The sequence below is a fragment of the Octodon degus genome, unplaced genomic scaffold, assembly GCF_000260255.1.
Source record: "Octodon degus isolate 3935 unplaced genomic scaffold, OctDeg1.0 scaffold00176, whole genome shotgun sequence".
Taxonomy (NCBI): Eukaryota; Metazoa; Chordata; class Mammalia; order Rodentia; family Octodontidae; genus Octodon; species Octodon degus.
The window spans coordinates 2,056,708-2,080,282 of NW_004524752.1; the positions used below are offsets into that span (position 1 = coordinate 2,056,708).

The 23,575-nt window shown below is 37.4% G+C and overlaps 1 protein-coding gene, 1 non-coding gene and 1 pseudogene across 2 annotated transcripts in view; all 3 read right to left on the reverse strand.

The window, feature by feature from the left end:
• Positions 1-23,575, reverse strand: part of Xpr1 (xenotropic and polytropic retrovirus receptor 1) — a 192,771-nt gene that overhangs the window by 34,625 nt on the left and 134,571 nt on the right. The window contains exons 10-12 of the mRNA XM_004643431.3: positions 20,986-21,157; positions 19,188-19,382; positions 107-273 (exon numbers count right to left, since the gene is read on the reverse strand). Of these exons, the coding sequence (XP_004643488.1) occupies positions 107-273; positions 19,188-19,382; positions 20,986-21,157 (534 nt within the window). The remainder of the gene's footprint in view (positions 1-106; positions 274-19,187; positions 19,383-20,985; positions 21,158-23,575) is intronic.
• On the reverse strand, positions 2,896-3,000 carry LOC111813259. The gene has a single exon (XR_002818561.1). It is a non-coding gene; the product is annotated as a small nucleolar RNA U13 (small nucleolar RNA).
• LOC105743839 lies at positions 11,267-12,385 on the reverse strand (annotated as a pseudogene).

The window sequence follows — 23,575 nt, forward strand, 5'->3', positions numbered from 1 at the left end:
GGGGATTGAACCGCGGTCCCTGTGCTTTGCTAAGCTTGTTCTAAGTAGGTGCTTTAGACCACTGAGCCATCTCACCAGCCCACAAACACAAATACTTTGTACCTACTTTTTGAGGATATACAATCTCTTCCCGGAGGAAAGTGTTTTCTCCAGCATTCTTATCAAAGAGACCCCAGTCCATCTTTAGATCCCAGATCAGGGTATAGCAGGAACTGATGATACAAAAGACGATCCACAGGTAAAAGAACACTACAGTATCTGAGTGATTTCGTTCTAAAGAAAGAAAAGAAAGAGAAAATTATCAGACTTAATTTCTTCATTAATAAAACTAATCAAAAATAGGTTCTTTATAGTATTCCATGAAGGAAGGAAGAAAGCAAGACTTTAAGGAGATTTCTTTAGAAAAATCACCGTCTTACAAATGCTTACTAATAAAGATGATTTTCCTGAGGTCCAATGTAAGTACCATGTGCTAACCAATTGTGCCACTGGAGTTCCTTGAGATCCAAACTAATTATCAAACATTTATCAAGTATACACTATATGTACAAGTATGCATATGGTGCATATTTGACACATCAAAGTGTCAATGGTGAACACATAAAAATCTAAAAATTGTAATGCAAGTTTTCAATGTCATAAAATATGTCATTTTAATTTCTGCCATCAGGTGGCAGCTCAGGGTAAAAAATGAAGAAAATAAATCCTGGAAACATTAAACTCAAAGAATGTGCTGCATTTACTTCAAGAAATTCTTGGGTTGCTTGCATTTCAGAACAATTCCTTCATACACTTAGATCCTGTCAATACTTTTTGTGAAGCACATTAGATTCTAGATAAAATACATACAGTAGCTGCACACAGTGGTACATGTTTGTAATCCCTGCTACTTGAGAGTTCAAGACAGGAAGATTCCAAGTTCAAGGCCAGCTGCCCAACAAAGCGAAACTCGCAAAATAAGAAAGGATGTAGCTCAGAGCTGGAGTGCTTGCCTAGTTTGTGCAAGATCCTAGGTCTAGGGAATGGGGAAAGAAATCCAGAAAGCAACAGACTGACAATGAATTTACCTTTAAGGACATAATAAAATTTTCAAAAGCTTAAATTTTGGTCTGTTTCCCTAAAGTATGGAAAACAAAGGCAATATCATTTATTTCTACAATCCTTCCTTTTTTTTCTTGCGTTACCCGGGATTGAACTCAGGACCTTCCACTTGCCAAACAAGCTCTTATTCTACTAGCTATCTTCCTGGCTCAATTCTTGCTACTAAAATAACATTTATTGATGTTTTATGTACAGATGATTCAAAGGTAATTATTAGAAATTTATAATCTGGTGAGTAAAACAGACATTTGATAGTGATAAATTTGAGGTAAAGTGAAGTATATAAACAAAGAGCCATGAGACCACTAATGAGAATGGGGATATTTCCAACAGTAAGAAATAAGAGCAAGTAGCATTTGAGTTACTTCTAGAAAAAGAAATAAACATTACTGCAAAAGCCAGGCAGATGAGGTAACGTCATTCAAGCATAAAGGAAAATAATAAAAAAGCATGGGGCAGAATAATACTAGTTAGATTTCAAAACCTACAAATAATTTCTATGCACTGTATGTAGGTGACATGAGAAGGTTTTGAAATCAGATTTGTATTTTTGAAAAAGAAAAAAAAAACTGGTTGGCAAATTACTTGCATGAGAATTACTTAGTTAAAAAATTAAAAAAAGATACCTCAGAGCCTCAGTGTTAACTGCTACAGTCAGTCTGTATCAGCTCATGGAAGTCGCTATGTTATATTTTCAGTGTTAACTGCTACAGTCAGTCTGTATCAGCTCATGGAAGTCGCTATGTTATATTTTCAGAACTTCAGTGAGGGGAAGTATTTATACCATGGAAATCAGCAAACACACAAAACAGTGCCCACTACCTCCATTCACTTCCAACAACTTGTCTGTTAAACATATGCCAGTATCCATCTACCCAATACTGGAGAATAAACTCAAGGCCCTCCCATTGAGATATAATTCAGCCCACTTTTTGTTTTGAGATAGGGTTTCATTAAGTTGCCCAGTCTGAGCTTAAAACTGTAGTCCTCCTGCCTTAGCCTTCCAGAATGCTGGGATCACAGGCATGTGCCATCACACCCAGCTCTACACATCTCTATTTAGCTTCATCTCCTAGAAAATCAATGGTAAGGGAAAACAACTGGTATTTTTAATATAGTCCACAACAGGTGGGTGTGGTGGTCAATGCCTGTAGACCCAGCACTCAGGAGGTCGAGGCCATAGCTGAATTCCTGTTGCTTTGTTTGGTGAAGTTCTGTATTGTTTCTATTTTTTTTATTATCTTATATTCTCTTTAGATAATTAAAAAAATTAAAATGACAACAACAAAAATGCTGAGGCAGGAGGACTGTGACCTGAGGTCAGCCTGGGATGCACACCAAACCAAATTTCAGGTCAACCTCAATTACACAGACAGATACTGTCTTAAAAAAAGCAAAAAAACTACAAAAGAGGCATGAATCAAGTCTAATGAACAGCCCAGCTTCAACATGAACATATTGTCAGGTTAAATTACTTCCACACAGGCCATTCTTCATAAAAACAAACTGGGTTGAAGATTTATACTACAAATCTATATACGAATTTAAAATGTCTAACATTTTATTGGTGTAGCCAGATATATTCTAACATGTTTACTTCATTCTACACACAGATACAATTATTGACAATATGGCTACATTTTAAAAGATGCTATAATTCACCTCCTTGCAAAGCATAAAGCAAACTCAGCAACTTAATACATTTATTATTCTCATATTTCTAAAACAAGATGAATACAAAGAGATAAAAATGAACACCTTAACTATAAATTATATTAGCAACTTTTTTTTTCACATCAGAAGGGTAACGTGCCCACGTCGTAACAAGGTTTGATGGCGGCACATCTCATGTATTATAAGACATGAACACCCAATCATCACGCTTATGAACCGAAGGATTATATATAAGCAACTTTTAAAACTGAATGATTAGTATGTGCCATATACTCTACATATATTACCATATTTAATTTTCCCAACAATAAGCTATCATTCTGTTTGCTAGGAAAAGAAAAGATAGGAAAACAGAGTAACACATACAACTAGTAAGAAGGAACAAAATGAATATTCCTCAGGTGAAAAAAGGTAGTATTATCTTATTACTGATAGCTGAATTTTTTCTACAAAATTACTGAATAATCAAATGTGAATTATTACATAAAAGGAGACTGCTTTTAAAGCTTTTTTGTTTTTTGGTGGAACCAAAGGTTGAACTCAGGTCCTTGCCATCTCCCTGGACCTGGAGACTGCTTTTAAAAAGTTAAATACAAAAAAGGAATTAACAACAAAACTAAAACCAATATGCTTATTTTCTGATACTCCTAAATTTGAAGTCCCATCTTTTCAGTGTAGTTCTCTAGATGGTCAAGTATTTCCCTCTCTTCGAAGCTCATTTTATTTCTATGAAATTTCTATGTAACATACATGAAGACTTATTTTACATAAATATTCTTATAGAATATTTCAAAGTAAGCAATAATTTATCTCCAGGAATTCTTCAATTACTAGCATAAATCTCATCTATGCATGCTACATTTTGGTCTTATTTTAATTATCACCCTCATTTGATCTTTCCCATCACCCAAATGAAAACAGCCTCTCCCTGAAAGCATCTGCCTCATTGGCATTTAAAAGATACACTGGAAAGATATTATCACTTTAGGCAAGCAATTATATCTTATTCCCTCTTGGCTAACATTAGTAGTCCACTTTAGTAATGTACAGAATCACAGAAAATCAAGTCATTGTTATTCTACCTTAAGCTTCTATTTATTACACACCTGCCACATGAGCAGCATAATCCATATTTATGTGGTAATGGTCTCTACTGAATCCAAAACACATACAAATAAAATTCTTACGAGTTTTGTGCCACACAGCTATTGTCAATGATTAAGTAAAATGTTATAAAAGGTGATTAAAAAACACAGAAAAATTACACAGAGAAATCACCATAGATTGTAGTTTAAGAAGGTTATCACTAGCTTTTAGCCTTAAGTTAAACAAGAAAACAAAATAGAAAAGGTAGTTTTCAAAGCCTAAATCTACAGAGGTAAGGATAATTATGACTGAACAATGATAACTGAAACCTTTTCCCTCATATTTTTTAATTAATTAATTTATAGACAGGGTTGCTATGCAGTTCAGGCTGACCTTGTGCTCACTTTTGTAGCCCCCAGGCCAGTCTCAAACTCAGAGCAATCCTCTTGTCTCAACCTTGAGTGCTGGGATTACACCATGCCCATTTCCAGGGCCAGCACTGTATGACCTGAATGGCATGCGGTGCCAGGGATTGAACTTGGGACCTTCCGCTTGCCAGGCAGGTGTTTATACTGCTGAGCTATATCCCCAGCCCCTTACCTAGTATTATGCATGAGTTTTTGCCACATCTTTATCACAAATAATAACCAAATTACCATCAGTCACAGCACAGTTGTACTCTTTAATCCTTATAATAAACCTAAAAGTAAAAAATTATTATATCAATTTTATTAACCTCAGAGAAGTCTAGTTACTTTGCCAGGGAAACATAGTTAATAAATGGTTAAATTAACCTAGTCTCGCTGTCTATGTGAGCTGTTGGGGTCAGAGAGTGTATGGATCATTCCATGTAATTGCAAAAAGGTCCTGGCCATCTGGGTGTAAGGGAATAGTGAAGAAGGCATCTTTAAGGTTTAGGACAGTAAAGTGAGTGGTGGAAGGAGGGTTATGAGAAAGCATAGTGTTGGGGTTTGGCACTACTGGGTGAATAGGTGTAACCATATTATTAACAATTTGAGATCTTCAACTAAACAATAGGAGCCATTGGGTTTGAGTACAGGAAGGTTGGGGGTATTGAATGGCAAATGGGCAGTTCTAAGAAAACCATTGATAAGGAGGTGCAAAATGATGTGTTTGAGTCTGTGTTAGTTGATACATTGTGTTAACTTGGCTGAATCAGCTCCTGCAGATCTCAGCATGGGGGCCTCCCCTTGCAGGTTGGCAGGGCCCAGGAATTGAGAAAGGCAGGAAGCCACCCTGCTTGGTTTCCTGCCACCCCGCCTGCTCCGCTCCCGTGGAGAAGTCTCAGTCTTTGGAGGAGCTTGATCTTGGCAGCTGCGCCACTTTGGAGGTGCTCCATGTGGAGCGCAGTCAGTGTAGAAGGAAGAGAGAGGCTTGATGGACCCTGCAGCTACTGCTCCTCCTCTGCTCTTCACTGTTTTCTGCCGCATGAACTGCTATTGTTTGCCTTGGAGCCAGGGGAATATGGACTGAACCCTCCAGTAACTGTGAGCTAAATAAACCTTTCCTTCCTTAAAAAAAAAAAAAAAAAAAAAAAAAAAAAAAAAAAAAAAAAAAAAAAAAAAAAAAATTAACCTAGTCTCAACATAAAAACTGCCTTTCATCAAGGTGGCACTTCTAAAATTCTTATTGTTATATGACTTAATTAAATTGAGAAGAGGAAGATATCTGTCTGTCTAGGTGAAGAACGCCCACTTTCTGTAACAGAAAGTTTAAAGGAATTTTTAAAAAGTTGATTTCAAATACAAATTTGAATGCTTGAAGAAGGAAATAGAATAGGCATATGAGTGTGTGGTAAGGAAAAAGAAGACTATGAAACAGTTTTTAGTTTTCTGCCCAACTTTCTTTGTTGGTTCAGTATTTTTATACTATCTATGAAATGTATTGAGAGGCTTCAATATTCCATTTCAGTAAATGTTAATATTCTTTTGAAGAATTACTGGTAATGATGAAACAGATACAAAAGTAGAATTCTGCCTTTAAAAGAAATGGTGTTGGCGGCAACTAAAAGTATTTAGAGACACTTGGGAAGCATACAGGAAAGCAAGAAAATGTATTACATATAAATGAGTTATTTAAAGTGGGTAGATTTTAATTTTTCCTCCCATTAAGTGAGAGCACTATTTTTTAAATATGAGAAAATACTAATTGTATAAGAAAAATTCTAAAGTTTTTGAGAAAAAATACCTTATACTTCTTTTATCAATGAAGGTACTAAGGGTGTAGCTTAGTGGCAGAGCGTGTGTCTAGCATGTTCAAGGCTCTGGGTTCAATCTCTGGCACACACGCAAGCACATATATATACACTGTCAATGAAATTAAGTATTAGTTCAGTAGTCTCCATATTTTGTTCACTACATTCTAAGTAGCATATGGACAATACTTGTTTATTAACAATGTGTATAATTAGAAAGCAGTTAACTATTAATCTCTGACATTTCCTAAGAAGTGAATTTTAGGGGGCCTGACCATTAGCTCAGTTGTTGAAGTGCCTGCTTAAACAAAGCAGTCAGGCTCAGGATGCTCTGGTTTGAACCTGGTTTCTCACAGGAAACCAGAAATGCCCTCAAGGCATCTTCAGGCCGCCAAAAAAAAAAAAAAAAAAAAAAAATAAAACTGGGTAGGTAGTTCAGTGTGAAAGCCCTGGGCCCAATCTCCAGTACTGAAAAAAAAAAAAAAAAAAAAAGAAGTGAATTTTAGCACTATAAGAACACTACTCTAAGGGCTGGGGAGATGGCTCAGTAGAATAAGTGCTTCCTTGGCAAGTACAAGGGCCTGAGTTCAATCCCCAGTTCTGCAAAAAAACAAAACAAAACAAAAAACAAACAAAAAAACCAGTACTCTTAAGAAATTAGTCATGGCAAACCATTCTTCCATTATTTGAAATAACATTAATGTTAGTTTCTGTTTCCCTCCCATTTAAGAATGACTTTTATCTTTTAGGAAGAAAGAGATGATTCCACACTGCTCTTACTAATAAAGTGTGTGACTGCTAAGGTGAATAGCCAAGAACTTGGCAATGTTTTTTGTTTTCTATGAATGTTGTTACTGGGATCAAAGAATAGAAACTGGTCTACTGCTTAAAAGTACAGTTTAAATTCTTTTTGCTCTCTGTACCTTTGTATTTTCTCAACTATAAACTTAGCTGGCACTTGTGATAACAATACATTGCCCTGCCTGCTCTTTTCCATTTCTGTTTTGTTTTATCCTGAGTGTAACACTGTGTCTCTGATGAGCTCTGAGCAGTCTATACATTTAGAAGGCAATATTGTAGAATAAAAGTAATCTAAGACCTAGGTGTGAATTCTAGCTTCATTAGCTACTTGAATTTGATTTAGGAGATACATGGTCTGAATTCCATTTCTTAACCAGTTAAATGTAGATCAAGCACTTACCTCTGACAAAGACTCTCCTTCACCTCACTTTAGTAAGATTCCTCAGCCTTGACCCTGGCATCTGTCTTTGTGGGCCTGAAAGACCATTTAGCTGTAGCAAAAAACCTGCTAAGTCAGCTAAAAGACTTTCCTCAAGCTCACCCCCACTTCAGGTATCTGATCACTGCAGTCTGCTTTTATCAAGAATTCTGTCAAATAAGGTTAGCTAGAATATACTGTTGATTTGGTTTTTTTAAGTTATTCTCCACTCACTGCTCCTAACCTTCTTAGTTACAAATCTCCATTTGTTCATGCTGTTTTTGTAATTCAGCCTATTTCTATGAAGGGACCACTTTTCCTCAAATGCCACAGTCCTTCAATAAAATGTCCTTTTTAATTACCATTCAGCTTCGATTTTTTTTTTTTCAGCTTCGATTTTTAAGGTTTCTGTGAGCATTAAATTTAATACGTACTAAATGCTGAAAATAGGCCAGGCATGGTAGTGCGTGCCTGTAATCCCAGCACTCAGGACACTGCGGCAGGAGGATCATTGGAAGTCTGAGACAAGCCTGGGCTACAAAGTGAGCTTAAGGCCAGCCTGACCTGCATAGTGAGACCCTGTCTTAAAAGAGACAAAAAACCAAAAAACAAAAAAAAAAACCAAAAAACAAAAAAAAAAATCAAGAATAGTGTCTGACCAATAGAAGTATTTCATAAATATTAAATTTTGGTTAAATCACTTCTGATCATCTACTCCTTGTAGATGACTTGCATAACTTTTTGACGAGCTATTGTATAATATTTCATGCACTACATTTTACCTTAAGTAAATAGTTCATGATAAGTAAACTATTCTATGGCTGGATGCTTATTTGATTATTCCAGTTTCTCACTATCTAATGCTGTGGAGATACACTCACTTTTGCCTGCCTCTCTACTTAAGAAAAGTTATAGATGGGGAATCCCAGGGGTATTCTATTAACAAAATCACTAATCTGTTTACCATTTATATTGTCAATAGATGACGGGTTCATCTGTTCACATCTTTGCTAGCAACAGCATAATCTCATTGAATATTTTAATTTGCATTTCTTTTAATATCAGTGAAATGAAACTTTATTATCTATACTTATTCTGAAAAATCATTAGTGTGCTTTGGCAAACAAAAACTTAGGTTAGATTTCCATACAATGGCTGATTATCCTTAAAAAATGCCCATTCTCCCCTTCTTCCCATTTCTGTGTTCATGGAAAGAATGCATACTCCGTTACTCCAATGGAATTGGGTTTGGTATCTTGCTTTAGCTTCAGGTTGAACAGACATCTTTTGGCCTGCTCACATGATCATTTCTGACCAACGAGAGGCTAGTAGCTGTGAAGCAATATGAGGTTTTGTGCAATATGAGTTGGTCTTTTCAGCATCATGTGAAGAGCTTCCCCCAAGTAAATGCTGGGCCTTCACTGGGGCCCAGAATGATCACACCTAGAACAGATCTAAACTCAACACGCAATGCGGAGCCAAGCCCAGCTGAAAGAGGGCTAAGAAGTGAGATCTAGATAGCAATAGGTCAAAAGTACGCTTACTGTACTAAACGTTCCTACTTTTCAACAATACCATTTTATGTAAAATTGTGTAACATATGAAATAATATATGACTTAAAATTCTTTCAAACAACTGTCTCTTTCTGATTACATTTTCTACAAATTCATAAATATTTTACTTTGCTTCTTTTCAGTACCACAAATATTCTCCCACCTTCTAAGCAATAAAATGGTACAGACTTTTTTTTTTTTTTTTAAGTAGAGGGTCTCACTAGGCAGCTCAGACTAATAGTGACCTCCTGTTTTCAGCCTCCCCAGCGCTGGGATTACAGTTGTGCACCACCATGCCTGGTCTCCGTGGCAAGCTCAGTGTGCCCATGGGCAGGGCCAGCATGGCATGTGTGTTGGGGATTGAATCCTCACCCCTGCACTTGCCTTAGCAGGTGCTTAGTCTACTGAGTTATCTCACTGACCCTGGCAGACTATTTTTAAACTTTAAAACTTTTTTTTTTTTTTTTTTTGAGGAATCGGGGATTGAACTCAGACCCCTGCACTTGCCAGGGAAGTGCTTATTCTACTGAGCCATCTCCCCGGACCCCAAACTTTAAACTTTTATTGTGGATGAGTGTTTCATAGATAAATAAAATACTATCTATATGAGTTATAAGAATAATTAAGGAAATGAAGACTAAAGAAAAGATATCCAAAGTGATAACAGGGTATAAGCATGTGCTAGTTTTTTTTTTTTTTTTTGAGGAACCGGGGATTGAACTCAGACCCTTGCGCTTGCCAGAGAAGTGCTTATTCCACTGAGTCATCTCTCCAGCCCCTAAGCATGTGTTAGTTTTTAAAAAGTTACAAAGGAAGGGCTGACCAGATAGTTCAGCACATTAAAGTACTTGCTTAGGCAGGGCAGGGGCCAGGGATTCAATCCTGGCCTGCCGTGCTGCCCCAACCCTAGGGTGCACTGAGATAGTGATTGAGATTAGGCATGGTGGTGCAGATCTGTAATCCCAGCACTTGGGAGGTTGAAAAACAGGAAGGATCATTAGGAGTCTGATCTGTGTAGAAAATATACTGTAAAGATGAATTAAATAGGGGCTGGGGAAATGGCTCAGTAGGATAAGTGCTTCCCTGGCAAGTGCAAGGGCCTGTGTTCAATCCCGTTTTTTTTAAAAAAAAAGATGAATTAAATAATCATCAATTTCTTTTCTGCATTATTAGTCTAGGGAAATTACAGCAGAATATACCAAGTTCAAAGGGTTAAAATTTTGGATTACTTTAACAGATAAAAATGAGAACATTTACTCAAATGAACTGGTTTTTTTTTTTTTTTAAAATTGGGTATATGTCTTTGTTAAAATTTAATGGAACAAAAGTTTCCCTAGAGACTTAAAAACAATTACCATTTCTATTATAGTATAAGAAGACTAAAATTTGGAAATCTACAATAGCAGCCTTGTTATTCAGGGTAGAAAGAAACAAACTGGCCATACTGAGAGGGAGCACTTCAGGACTGCATGTGCTCATTCAAAACAAAATGGCTACTGTACTGAAGGCACTGAGCTACTGGGGAGGAATCCTTATTAGCAGACATAGAAATCCTTAGAAAATTTTTAAAAAGAAGAAACCTAGGTACTGAAAAACAACAAACACAGACATAAATGAAGTCCAAGTATAAAGATAATATGTCTTTTTTCTAATACTGTAGTTTCAGAAGCAGTGAATACTTCTTAGCAAATGCTAACATAAAAGTATAAAAGAAACTATGAATTAAAAAGAAAATTTCTTCCAAAAAAGTCTACACTATATAGTTAAGAAAATAGTAAAGAGAATAGTAAATCCATTATGAATTTATAAATATCTCAGAATATTAGAAAATAAAAAAGAAAAATAGAAAATCTAACATTGTTCTCTTTTCCTCAAAAAGTGATTAGAAGTTAGCAACATAATGGTCTTTTTTGTTATGCTACCTCCCACAGGCTTCTGCTTGCCAAAGCCAGGGAACCTCAAAGATGAAAAAACATTTAAAATAGTGTCCTGCCTCCTCTAATCCCAATTCTTAACAAAACATTGCCAGGAGTTGGCTACAAATTTACTTGTGCAATGAATTCTTAAATACAGACTGGCTAACTAAATTCCTTTGTTTCTAAAAATCAATGACAGAAAATAAAACATATCAAAGTATTCTAAATGTGTTTCTTTTTAATATAACAAACCAAGGTTGACAGCAATACTGTAACTACTATACTTAGTCTCCCTAAGAGGGGTTGCCTAAATATCCTCCTTTACTTTCTAAAAAATGAATTGAGGTGCAGAGTTAACTCTTAGACCTAACCCCCACCTCCCTTGAGCCATCAAGTATTACTGGCAAGCAGGACAGGGCACGGCCAAGGGCGCACCCTTGTGGGTGCCCTGGAACAGCTCTCTGCAGGAGGACCAGGACTCAACACCCAGACACTTGCAGCTCAGAGGACCTTGAGAATGGGCAGGTTTTTATAGAGGGTGTCCTGGCCCTTGAGGAGGCTGTGGTGGGTGGCGATCTCCTGCTCCAGCTGCGACTTAATGCTCATGAGCTGCTGGTACTCCAGGTTCTGGCACTCAGTGTTGGAGTGCACATTGCTCAGCTGGTCCTCAATGCTGCTGATTAGTGCCTGGATCTAAGCCAGCTGAGCTGGGACTGCAGCTCGATTTCCAGGCCCTGTAGCATGCAGCGCAGTTGGTGACCTCAGACCTGCTGAGCTCGAGCGGTTCAGTGTGGCCAGCAACTTCCTGGATCAGCTCCTCAGGCTGGCTGGTGAACCAGGCTTTGTCGTCCTGCCTGTTCTTCTCAGCCATGACCTCGTATTGGCTCCTCATGTCACCAGGATCTTGGTGAGGTTGGTGCCTGGGGCGGCATCCACCTCCATGCTCACCTGGCCACCCACCTGGCTCCACAGGGCATTGACTTCCTCATCGTGGTTCTTCTTCAGATAGGCCAGCTCCTTCCAGCCCTCAATCTGCATCTTCAGGTCAGTCCTGGTCAGGGTCAGCTCGTCCAGCACCTTGTGCAGCCCGCTGAGGACAGCCTCCACGCTCAGGCACAGGGCCTGCTCCATCTCAAACTGGGTTTGGAAGTCATTGGCCACCAGATGGGCATTGTCAATCTGTAGGAAGATCTTGGAGTTGTCAATGGTGGCTCCAAGAATCTTGTTGTGCAGGTCCTAATGGTCTTACAGTGCCTGTGGTCACGGGCTGGGCCAGGTCCCTGCTTCTAGTACCAGTCTTGGATCTTGAACTCTAAGTCACCAATGGCCACCTTCAATGCATGCACCTTGTCCAGGTAAGAGGCTAGGCGGTTGTTCAGGTTCTGCATGGCCACCTTCTCATTGCCGCCTAGCAGCGTATCCTGCCTGGCCATCCTACCTGCGAAGCCGCCCCTGAACACAAAGTGCATGGAGGACACAGACACGCTGTGGAGCCCCCCTGGAACCACCGTGGATGCTGGGTGCATGCAAGGCACTCCCCGGCTGGAAGAGCACGGAGCCACCACCAATACCCCTGAGGGACAAGATGACTGAGGACTGGCTATAGCTGAAGGAGGTCATGGTGAGTGGAGGACACAAGCGACCAAGATGGAGCTGCACAGCAGGAGTCAGTCTCCATTTTTATACATAAACACAATCTTTCAAATAGTCTTGAAAATGCCCCTACTACAATGCTGTTACTATGGTAACCATAGTAGGCTCTTTTCAGACTGATTTCTTGAGTGTGAACAAGGTCACTTCACCATTTTTTACTGTTTTTTTTCTTTATAATTTATCTTTTAGCCAGATGTGCTTGCACATGCCTGTAACCCCAACATTCTGGGAGGCTAGGGTAGGAGAATTAAAAGTTTGAGCCCAGCCTGGGTAACTAGTGATTAATTAAGACCCTGTCTCAAAATAGAAAATAAAAAAGGCTGAAGATGTAGATCAGTGTCAAAGGCTTGGGTTCTAGCCCCAGCACTAAAAGAAGAAAAGGAAAGGAACAGAATGGAAAGGAACGGAATGGGGTGGGAGAGAAAGACAGAGAGAGAGAAAGAAAAAAAGAGACATATTTTATTTGTTTAGTGACTAGCAAAATATACCCTGGTGCAGAGCTGTTCCACAGTAAATACTTTTTGAATGTATGACTGGCCTGCCTATTTGTATCCATCTACCTACTCACCTATCTCATTCAGAATTAGAATTAGAAAATGAGGTGTTTATTCAGAGATGAATATAAATATGTTAATCTGAAGTCAAAACTTTTCCTATCTGGCTGACTACTTTCCTACTGAGGATAAGAAGATCAGAATATGCTACTCCATTTCGGCAAAGAGACCATTTTGGGCTGAAAGTAAGGGAAAAACAGCATCTGCAGGAAATCACTCTGCCTTCTCCTGTCTAAAAGCAAGGCACAAATTCCCCTTATAAAGCTAAAAGAAATTTCTATTTGCAAAGCCATCTCTCCAACCAAAAGGACAACTCTTAATTACCTGAGTAACTCTCAATGGAGGAGGTACCCACTTGAGTCTCTGTAATAACCTTTACTAAGTAGCCCCTTTCTTCTATTAGTTTCCCTGTATATTTAATCCCCCACAATTCCAGTCCCTATGGATCCAAAACTACACCTTTGTTGACTTATTTTTCAGTAATTTATCACTCTGCAAAAATGGCATATAAGCCCTAGAGTTAACTACTTCTCTGGATCCTTCATTTCTTTCCTATGAAGACTGCTACATATGTAATAAATCTTTCTCCTGTTCATCTGTCTTTTGTCAACTTAATTTGCAGGATCTTTATCAGTAACTTAAAAGGAAAGAGAAAAAAAAGGTTTCCATTCCCCACAGATAAACTGTAGATATTTTCTATAAATTGGATGAATATCTTATGCAGTAGTTAGATTTTATTTCAAAAAATATTTAAAGAATCGGATCAAAGTATTTCACTGAAAAACATTTCATTGGTAACTGTGTATTTAAATTAACCATATTTTAATTTTCCTGTTTCAGTATGTTGGGCTAAACAAGAAGACTCTAAAATTAATAATCACAGAGGAAGGCAGGGAAGGAAAGGGGAAATTTAAAAAATTAAGATGTGTTATGCACACGTGAAATTCCTCATAAATGTAATCATTATGTACCACAAACATTAATAAAAATTAATAACTGTATAACATAATTTATACTGTCTAGGAATTTACAGTAGCTAATAACTAATGAATTATTATATCCTTTTCACTCAGTTTATATTCAGTTCTTTGCTTTGTTTTATTTTCAACTCAATATGGAGAATTTCTTCATTAAAAATAACTATTGCGGGCCAGCCAGATAGCTCAGTGGACCCAGGTTCAATCCCTGGCATGCTGTGCTGGCCCCGCCCCAGGGGTGCACACTGAGAAGGTGAATGAGACTGGGCGTGGTGGCACAGGCCTGAAATCTCAGCACTTGGAAGGCTGAAAACAGGAGGATCACTACGAGTCCTATCTGTGTGGTGAGACCCTGTAGATCCCATACTAAATACATGAGAAAATAATAATAAAATAAAAAATAAAAATAACTTGATTTTTTAAAATTTATGCATTTTGTACAGGGTCTCATCACACAACTCAAGACTTGTAGTGATCTTTCTGTTTTCAGCATCCAAGGTGCTGGAATTACAGGCATGTGCCACCACACCCAGAATCTGTCACAGGCTCTGTGTGCCTATGGGTGGGGCTGGCACAGCCTGCAGTTCCAGGAATAAAACCCCAGTCCCTGCGCTTGCCTTAGCAGGTGCTTAGTCCACTAAGCTATCTTATCAGCCCAAAAAACAACTATAGAGGGGCCGGGGAGATGGCTCAGTGGAATAAGCACTTCCCTGGCAAGCGCAAGGGCCTGAGTTCAATCCCTGGTTCTGCCAAAAAAAAAAAAAAAAAAAAAAAACCTATAGATGATAGACTTACTATGTAATTTCTGGGCATACAATTCAAGTTAAAACTGAGTCCTTATAGATTAAACAACAAAGAAGAGAGAAAGGAGAAAAGACAGGAAAAAAGGTAGGGGTCTAAAACATGCAAGTATATATACAGGATGGTTGAGGTGATTGTACTCAGAATTTCCATCAGGTTTTTGAAAATAGCAGTTAATGTGTAGAATTCTCACCCTGACTAACTCTGTATGCTGTTATCTGCGAACTAAACAACTACATTGAGGACAGCAATGTGTAATACAAAACCATGCTTGAAAATACCTGTCATCTTGGTCTTCTAAATGTGTACTGTTACTAATATCATATCAATTATTACTACACTCTCTTTAAAATAAATTTTGTAGAAAAGGTAATAAAAGAAAAAGAGACATGAACAAAAATTTAAGATTTCTTGAAAGCATGCAGTAATATTCAATCATATGTCCAATCTTGCATAACTATATATGTTAATCTGAGCAACAGATTTGACGATAAAAATAATGTATCAGTCATTGCTAATCAGCTATTCTTGTTTTGAAAATCTGTAACATATGTATTGTTGTATGTTACCCTATTTCTGTCTTTGTTGTTTTTCTTGCGTTTTTTACTCTTCAAAATTAAAGAAAATTGGGGCCAGGGAGATGGCTCAGTGGAATAAGTGCTTGCCTGGCAAGCACAAGGGCCTGAGTTCAATCCCTGGTTCCTCAAAAAAAAAAGAAAAAAAAAAATTAAAGAAAATTATAATAAAAAAACTGAGTCATTGTAGCAATAAAACTCCTTCCCTTTTTGTCTACATAATAACATTTATAAGGTTTTACACATATAAAAACTAGAAAAGGAAAGTAACATTTATCACATTAAAAATACTTATGTGCAATAATTATTAAAATTTGTAATATATTTGTAATGTTGCTTTGAACAAATGTAGATAATAATTGGTGATAATTTCAACCCCCAAAAGAAAATGATTAATATCTTAGTACTTCTTAGTGACAGAAAACAAATTCAATTTACATATAGATGTAGCAGATAGTCATTAAAACATAAAAATATAAAAGTATGTCATCTTAAAATATACTTCAATAGGAAAGATATAAATTGCCTATTGTAGAATTGCTTCTCTCTCTCTCTTTTTTTTTTTTTTTGGTGGAACTGGGGATTGAACTCAGGCCCTTGCGCTTGCCAGGGAAGCGCTTATTCCACTGAGCCATCTCCCCGGCCCAGAATTGCTTCATTTTAAAAATGCTCAAAAAAGAAAAAAAAAAATGCTCGCTGGGCGTGGAGGTACACATCTGTGATCCTAGCATTCTGGTGGTTGAGGCAGGAGGATCACATCCAAGTTTGAGGACAGCCTGAGCTCCATAGTGAGTTCAAGGCCAGCATGAAGTACACAAGGAGACCCTACTTCAACAAAAATTCTGAGTATCAGACTGCCTTTTACTTATATTAACTGGACATATTTAGTGGAAATGTTAGGCAGGAGGTTAATATATTAGTAGGCCTGAAATAAGGGGAACACATGCAGTGTGTGTTTGTGTGTTCAAATTTGTTACCAGTTAAGGAGCTGCCAATTAAGTAAAGAAACAAGGACTTCAATGTATAATACATTTATAATCATTTGGCAGGATTCAGACCTAAATCAATCCCATACAGCCCAATGACATTTTAAGTGTATACATTGTACTGGTCCTTTAGCTACTTGGCTACCTGGATCCTACAGTATTCCAGGTTGCCATAGTCTATGGCCCAATGATACCAGTAAATGAAATGTTTTTTTGAAGATTGTCTAGCCTTGGACTGGGACACAGTTTAAGAATTTATCTTTCATATATTTCTTACATGATTAAGACTCTTGACAAAACACTGGTTATCTAAAAAAAGGATGGGAAGCCACTTCCTAAGTACTAAGTAACTTATAAATGAGGTATCAACAAGTATCATAATTATTCTAGTTCTCTGAACCTCAGGAGTAATTTTGTGTGCATAAAAGGCATCCAAACTGGAAATGGTGTAGATGCCTCTGGCACTGCACTGGCCTTTCTCACTTGAAGGTGTAACTCTATCTACCTTACGACAAATTCTACTTATACTTCTGTACCATCTACGTGTCTTGATTAAATTCTTTCACCAAGGGCACAAAAATCCTAGGACCAGGGAAGTGAGGGGCCATTTCTTTGCTATGTCAGGACCTGGCTTCCTGGTAACAAACATTTAGCAGTTTTATTTTAAAATATGAATACTTACACTAGACATGGTATGTTTTACTAGTAAATGTTTGCAGTACATAATGATCAAATTCCTGTGGGGAGCTGGTATGTGTATGTGACACATCTCAATTCTTATTTTCACTTCCTTCCATTTCTCAGTCTCTTTCCCATATGCAAAAGATCTTCCTATTTCTTATTATCTATCTTTTGTTTTGCTCTTTATTTGTACTTTGTGTAGAAATGATATAATTTGAAATTATTTAAACTTCAGATAAAAAATTAGAGGGAGAGCAGAAAGGGTAGGGAGGAGGGACGAAAGGATAGAAATGATTAAGATATGCAGTATTCCATGTACCAATCCCCTGAAACAAATTTAACTGTGATGTGTTGCCAACATATACTAATAAAAATAAATTTGGCTGTGAATGTAAAGGTATCCAAGAGGTAATATATTTTTAAAATTATTTGAAGGGGCACATGAGTAAAAAAAAAAAAATGCCTAAAGACCACATATCTAAATTTCTGCTTTTTCAGGTTTGCCTTTTTAGACTTGGAATGTTCATAGAATTGAGAAATTCACAGTCAGCTTCTTAGCGATCATATCAATACAGGTATGGATTATGTTCTAAAATAGTCATTCAAAAATACAGTACTCATTTTTACCTAAAATGAGAGAAGAGTGAAATGGAAGAGTGACAGGTTCAGATAATTGAGTATCAAAACAGCTGCTGATTTATCAAGTCTTTATAAATAATTATAAAGTTATTAAACTTTCTAAATTTGTGATGCGGACTGAAACTGAATGATGGCATTCCTCAGCAAAGTTAAAATTAGAGGAGCTTTGGAGATGTGTTTCCTTCACTGAGGTTTTGGTTAAGTCATATCACTTAACAAGAGTGCTTACATGGTGGTAAAATTATCGGATTTATTTATTTAAATGTATTTGGTACGGGATCTCACTCTGCAGCTCAGACTCATAGTGATCCTCTTATTTTCAAGCCTCCCCAGTGCAGAGATTACAGGTGTGCACCACCATGCCCAGACTCGGTGGCCAGTTCAGCATGCCCATGGGAGGGGCTGGCATGGCCTACAGTGCCAGGGATCAAACCCTGGTCCCTGCACTTGCCTAAGCAGGTGCTTATTCTGCTGAGCTATCTCGCCAGCCCTGGCTACATTTATTAACACTATCTAACTGCAGAATCTACTGCAAAAATGGGAGTATGTTATAATGTGATCTGCTGGAGCACATCCATTCTAAGGCATACTAAAGTATGCCCTGATCTAGCATGACGATCAAACACACTCTATTTTTCTCCTTTATTTTCCATGGTGCTGGGGATTGAGCCCAGGATCTTGCACCAGATAGGCAAGTACTTTACTGCTGAGCTACATCTTCAGCCCAAATACACTTCAGCTAAGCAGCAGTATTATAACACTGGCTAAAACTCCCGAAATTACACCCTCTCAATTAAAAAAAAAAAAAAATCACTGAAAAAAATTTACCAACTATTTAAAAATAACTATAATAATTTCAATTAGTAACACTTCACTACCTACAAATGAGAAAGTGCAGCTGCAAAGGTGTGGGCCACAGTACTGCATTATTGATTCAGACAAAGAAGGAATGTATTTTAGTAAAAGGAAGTGAGATTGTTGATTGACAGTTCTTGGAAAAAGGTTAAAAATTCAAAAGGAGTGACTACATGTGGTTCAGAACTTAAAAGCTTTTTTCTCTTCCCAACAAAAGAGCAATGGCAAGTAATAGCAGGTTGCCATGGAGATGAGAAACTAGAGGGATGAAAGAACTCAATTTACAGTTAAATGGGCTGGAAATGATTCTTACTACTTGGTGAAAAAAAGCGATTAAAAATATACTTGATTTCCAGAGGGAATCTTTTCTACCTAGCCACTTCCCAACCTCATAATGAATAGAAACCTAAAACACACCAAGTGAAAACTGAAGACATCCATAAATTGAAATCATTAGAAGTAATTCAGGATTTAAAACATTATCACAATCCTTCCTGATCTGAGTGACTGGTTTTGAATGAAACTTGTTAGTAAATAATTCCATGAGGCTAAAATTGTGTTGCAGAACACATATGTTGAGAGGACTAGTACTTCAGTGGAAAAAAAGAGCACAGCAAATGGAAAAATAACCACAGTAAGAAACAATTTGAGTATAATCTAGGTATTGAAAAAAAACCTCTTCACAGTCAATCACTGAATACCTTTGTGAGTACTGTAGAGGGCTGCAAACGTCACCGTGAAGAAAGTTGTGGAGTATTTGCCAGCATTAACTAAGTGAGGAAAGGCCCTTTTTGTGTCTCGGTATCTGCGCAGGCACTGGATGAAGCGAAGCCAAGCAGGAATGCACTGAACAATGGCTCGCACACCATATGAGTATTTGTGGCAAATTTCTGGTTCTGTGATGATTTCAAAGAAGAAAAAAAGCATAATTAAGAAAAAGTCTGTTCATATTATTTAGCCATACAGAACAACCACCAATAAGAAACAAAAGGACTGTGTTTCAGAATCATGTTTTCTTGGCAATTATTATATTCTCCAAGGTTTTTTTTTTTTTTTTTTTTGTGGTACCAGGTATTTAACTCAAGACCTTGCGCTTGCCAGGCAAGCACCTATTCCACGGAGCTATCTCCCTGGCCCCTCAAGCTTTTTACTGGTGTATAAATCAAGAAGAAAAGGTAAAATCTATAAAGATGACTGATGGGAAAATCTGACTTCTCAGATTTCTGGGTATCTATCCTAGAAGCAATTTTTAACAAATATGATAAAACTATATAATGAATTAGAAAATGAATATGATAATCAAAGGGGGAGGGGATGTTCTGTTGCATAATTTGAAATACCTGGAAAATCTACAAATATCATAGGTGACTCTCAAACTTCAAACTACTATAACACAATATACCAAAGAGTATGTGCTTATCCCTCATTCTGGGCATGGAACCCAGGGCCTTTCACTGAGCTACACCCCCAGACCCTTTTTTAATTTTTTGAAATAGGGTCTTGCTAAGTTGCCCAGGCTGGGCTGAAACTTGTAATGATCTTTCTGTAAGGATTTTTTTTTTTCTGGTAGTACTGGGGATTGAACTCAGGACCTTGTACTTGCCAGGCAAACACTTATTCCACTGAGCTATCCTCCAGCCCTGTAATGATCTTTCTGCCTCAGCCTCGCATGACTGCTAGGATTATAGGAATGTGCTACCATGCCCAGCTGTCCTTTGTTGTTATTTTAAGATCAAGCAAAGATTTTGTGTTTTTAAGTAAGAATGAAGTTAGAAAAATCAATTTTTCTTTGAATGCTAGCTGTATATTATAGTGTCATCAATCTGCAACAGAATTATGATCCACTGGTAATCACTAAAAATGTACCACATAGACTTCATCCTTAATTTCTGTTAGATGTGACAATCTATTTAAATTAGATCTTTGTCATGCAAGTAAATCCCTTATTAATTTAAACTCCTGCTTCCCACCCTCCAAAAAAATATTAAGGGAAAAAACAAAAAGAAAAATCATTTTTCTTATTTTCCAAATTAAACAGCAATCTACCATGACTTTCTTCAAGCACTCAATCTCATCACCCATAAACATCTAATACTGCTGTGGTGGCAAACCTATGGCATGTGTGCTGCCGCTGGCTGTCTGCTATCACTGAAAGCTCTAAAAGGTTAACAATCACTGCCTTGAGCAACACTGTGATGAGTGTATGTTGGCACTACAGTGTCTATAATATACTACCAATGTACTGAACTTAAAAATATAGTTTTAGAATTCTTTAATGTTATAAATCTCTTGGCAAATGGCTCGCTAAAGTCATAAAACAATTTAAAAGTCAAATTATTTCAGATAAAGAGACTTTAAGAACAGAGTGCCAAATATATTTAGTTAATCTGTAAAATTATTGGATAAGTTTTTACCATAACCTTAACTTTCTCAGATATTTCCAGTATTTCCTGGTTTATACTGGCATCTTAGTAATGTGAATGCAAATTCATACCCTACCTTCTGGATCATTTGGCAACAGGCCCTTACTTTCATCCCATTTGAGCTCAAAACTGTAGAAACAGATCATATATTCCAAGTCCATTAGTATCACTGACAGGCTGTTTAGCTGATCGGCCAGCCAGAAATCAGCAAAGCCTACTTTATGGAAGGGAGCTGTAAATACTCGAAACTGAGAGAAAGAAAGAAAAAGAAAAAAAAAAAAAATCAGAAAACTCACAAATAAGAAAAGTCATATTAAATTTCTGTAATTCACATTTGACCATTTAGTATGACTGATTAGCTGGCACAATGGAAACCAATGAACACATCACAAACACAAGGTCCAGACAACAGTGGCTGCGTTAACTACTTGGGAAGGAAATTAAAGAGGGAAGGTGAATGAGGGGAGAAATGGCTAGTTAAAAAACAGAAAGCAAAGAGTTAGGAAAAGTTGAAGTCAAATGTTTGAAGTCAGAAAGCAGCCACACAGAAGTATCCAAAGAAAGTAACATTTCCTGCACAGCGGAGTGTTGTGATCATTTCTAGAATGTTGTTCTATCTTAGCAAACTGAATACAAATCTCCTTGCCTGCAAAAGATAGGTAAGAAAGGATGATACACCATCTGAGGCATACTTTATTTTTTAGTTTTTTTGCAGAACCAGGAATTGAACTCAGGCCCTTGCATTTGCCAGGGAAGTACTTATTCCACTGAGCCATCTCCCCAGTCCTCTGAGGCATGCTTTATTCTCTATCCAAAGTGACTTTGATTTCACTAATGTCATGGTAATGATTGTGTTCATCCTGAAATTACCAATATTAGTTCTCCTCACTCTGTTCTGAAAGCAATAATAAATGTGTTGAAGTTAAAGGTACAAACACCAATTAATGCTCTGTATTTACTAGAGGTTGGGTTTGCTTTTACCCATTCATGACAAGGTTGTAATTCATATATGTTGCTGCCAGTTGGCTCTGAACTTTTGGCAGTACATACATGATGGTGTCCTTGGGTAGAATGGGACAGACAGTCCCATCATGTGGTACAGCCACCCAATGGGACACTCATGCACATACCATCAGCAGTTCAAGCACACAGGAATGTGTTAACTCAATTCTCATAATAACTCTGAAGGCTAGGTACTATTCATATTCCCATTTTACTGAAAAGTTACAACTCAATCTGACTTACTCTGTGGAAGCCTCTCTACCAGTGCAAAGGGAAATCCTGACATGGTAGAAAATGGAAAGATTAGACTAATGCAATCACCAGAAATAAGTTCAAATTGTGCAGACTGCTTTGAACGCCAATATGAAGAGAAGATAGGATGAAGGTAGTTTTAATCCTTGTCTTCTCAGACCCTTTCTATCTTATTCTACAGAAGAAAATGGACTCTGGAAACAAGGAAGTCTAACTGTGCATAATTTGAGAAAATCAGTTTAAATGTCTTGCTCCTTATCTATCTAGCTTATTCATTTAGAAGACAAATTCAACCCAGGAATCTACTGCACTCTCCTATCAGACTCAGCTGCTTCTTTATATTCTTCCTCTAATATTTTACATTATTTTAGAGAAATAAATGGCTATATTATTAATCAATCCTGTGCATAAACTATGACAGACACTATCTTGGAGCTTTGGAAGCAAGATCAGGTGTCTATAGGATAAAATGAAGGTTTTGAGACATTTTCTGGAGCTCATATATTTTGGTTCCATAACCAAATTATTTTATTAATACCTTGACTCCACTAGTGAGTCCAGTACACCAAAAAGAAAAGGTTACAACCAATTACAACTATCTGTAAGCATCATACTCAGCAAACTTTTTTGGGGTCAGGGGTAGAGGAAGGGTGTATGTTAGTTATCTACGCATGAAGAGGTTCTGGTGCCTGTTTCTGTGTATTTTGAGAAACCAGGGTACATAACAGACTGGAAGAATTCAAAGAGACATAGACACGTAGAAAATTTTCCATTTAATACTGAAGAATCAGGAAATCTAATTCAATCTCTACTAGTCATAGATTTTTGGAAATTTGGTAGCATATGGCAAAATTCTTTCTAGCTAATATGAGACAGATTTCCTTAACTCTTACAATCTTTTAAACCCATCCTCAAAGCCTAACTAATAGAGCATCCATAAGAGTAGCAGCAACAGAATACAATGCACTAAATAAAAACAAAAGGATGGAGAGGTGCAATAGGAAAAGATCATCATTAAAAAAAAAAAGCTGGAAGGCAGGGAAAATTTATAGAAACAGAAGATGAACAGAAAGGCAGGACTACCACATGTTGGTATAATATAATGAAAGAAAAACAATTACAGGTATTTACACATTTAACAAAGATCTATTATATTTAAGGCACCGTGCAGGTACAGATATAAATAAAAGTCTGTCCTCAGAGATCTCAAAGCTGGACAAATACCTAGAGATACAGTTATAGTATCATATGGTAACTGCTACTATAAAGATACATTTAAGGGCCAGTGAGATAGCGCAGCAGACTAAAGTGCCTGCTTAGGCAAGCTTAGGCAAGTGCAGGGACCGCGATTTGATCCCTGGCACCACATGCCATTCCAGCCCCTCCCCCAGGGCGGGCTGAGCTGGCCACAG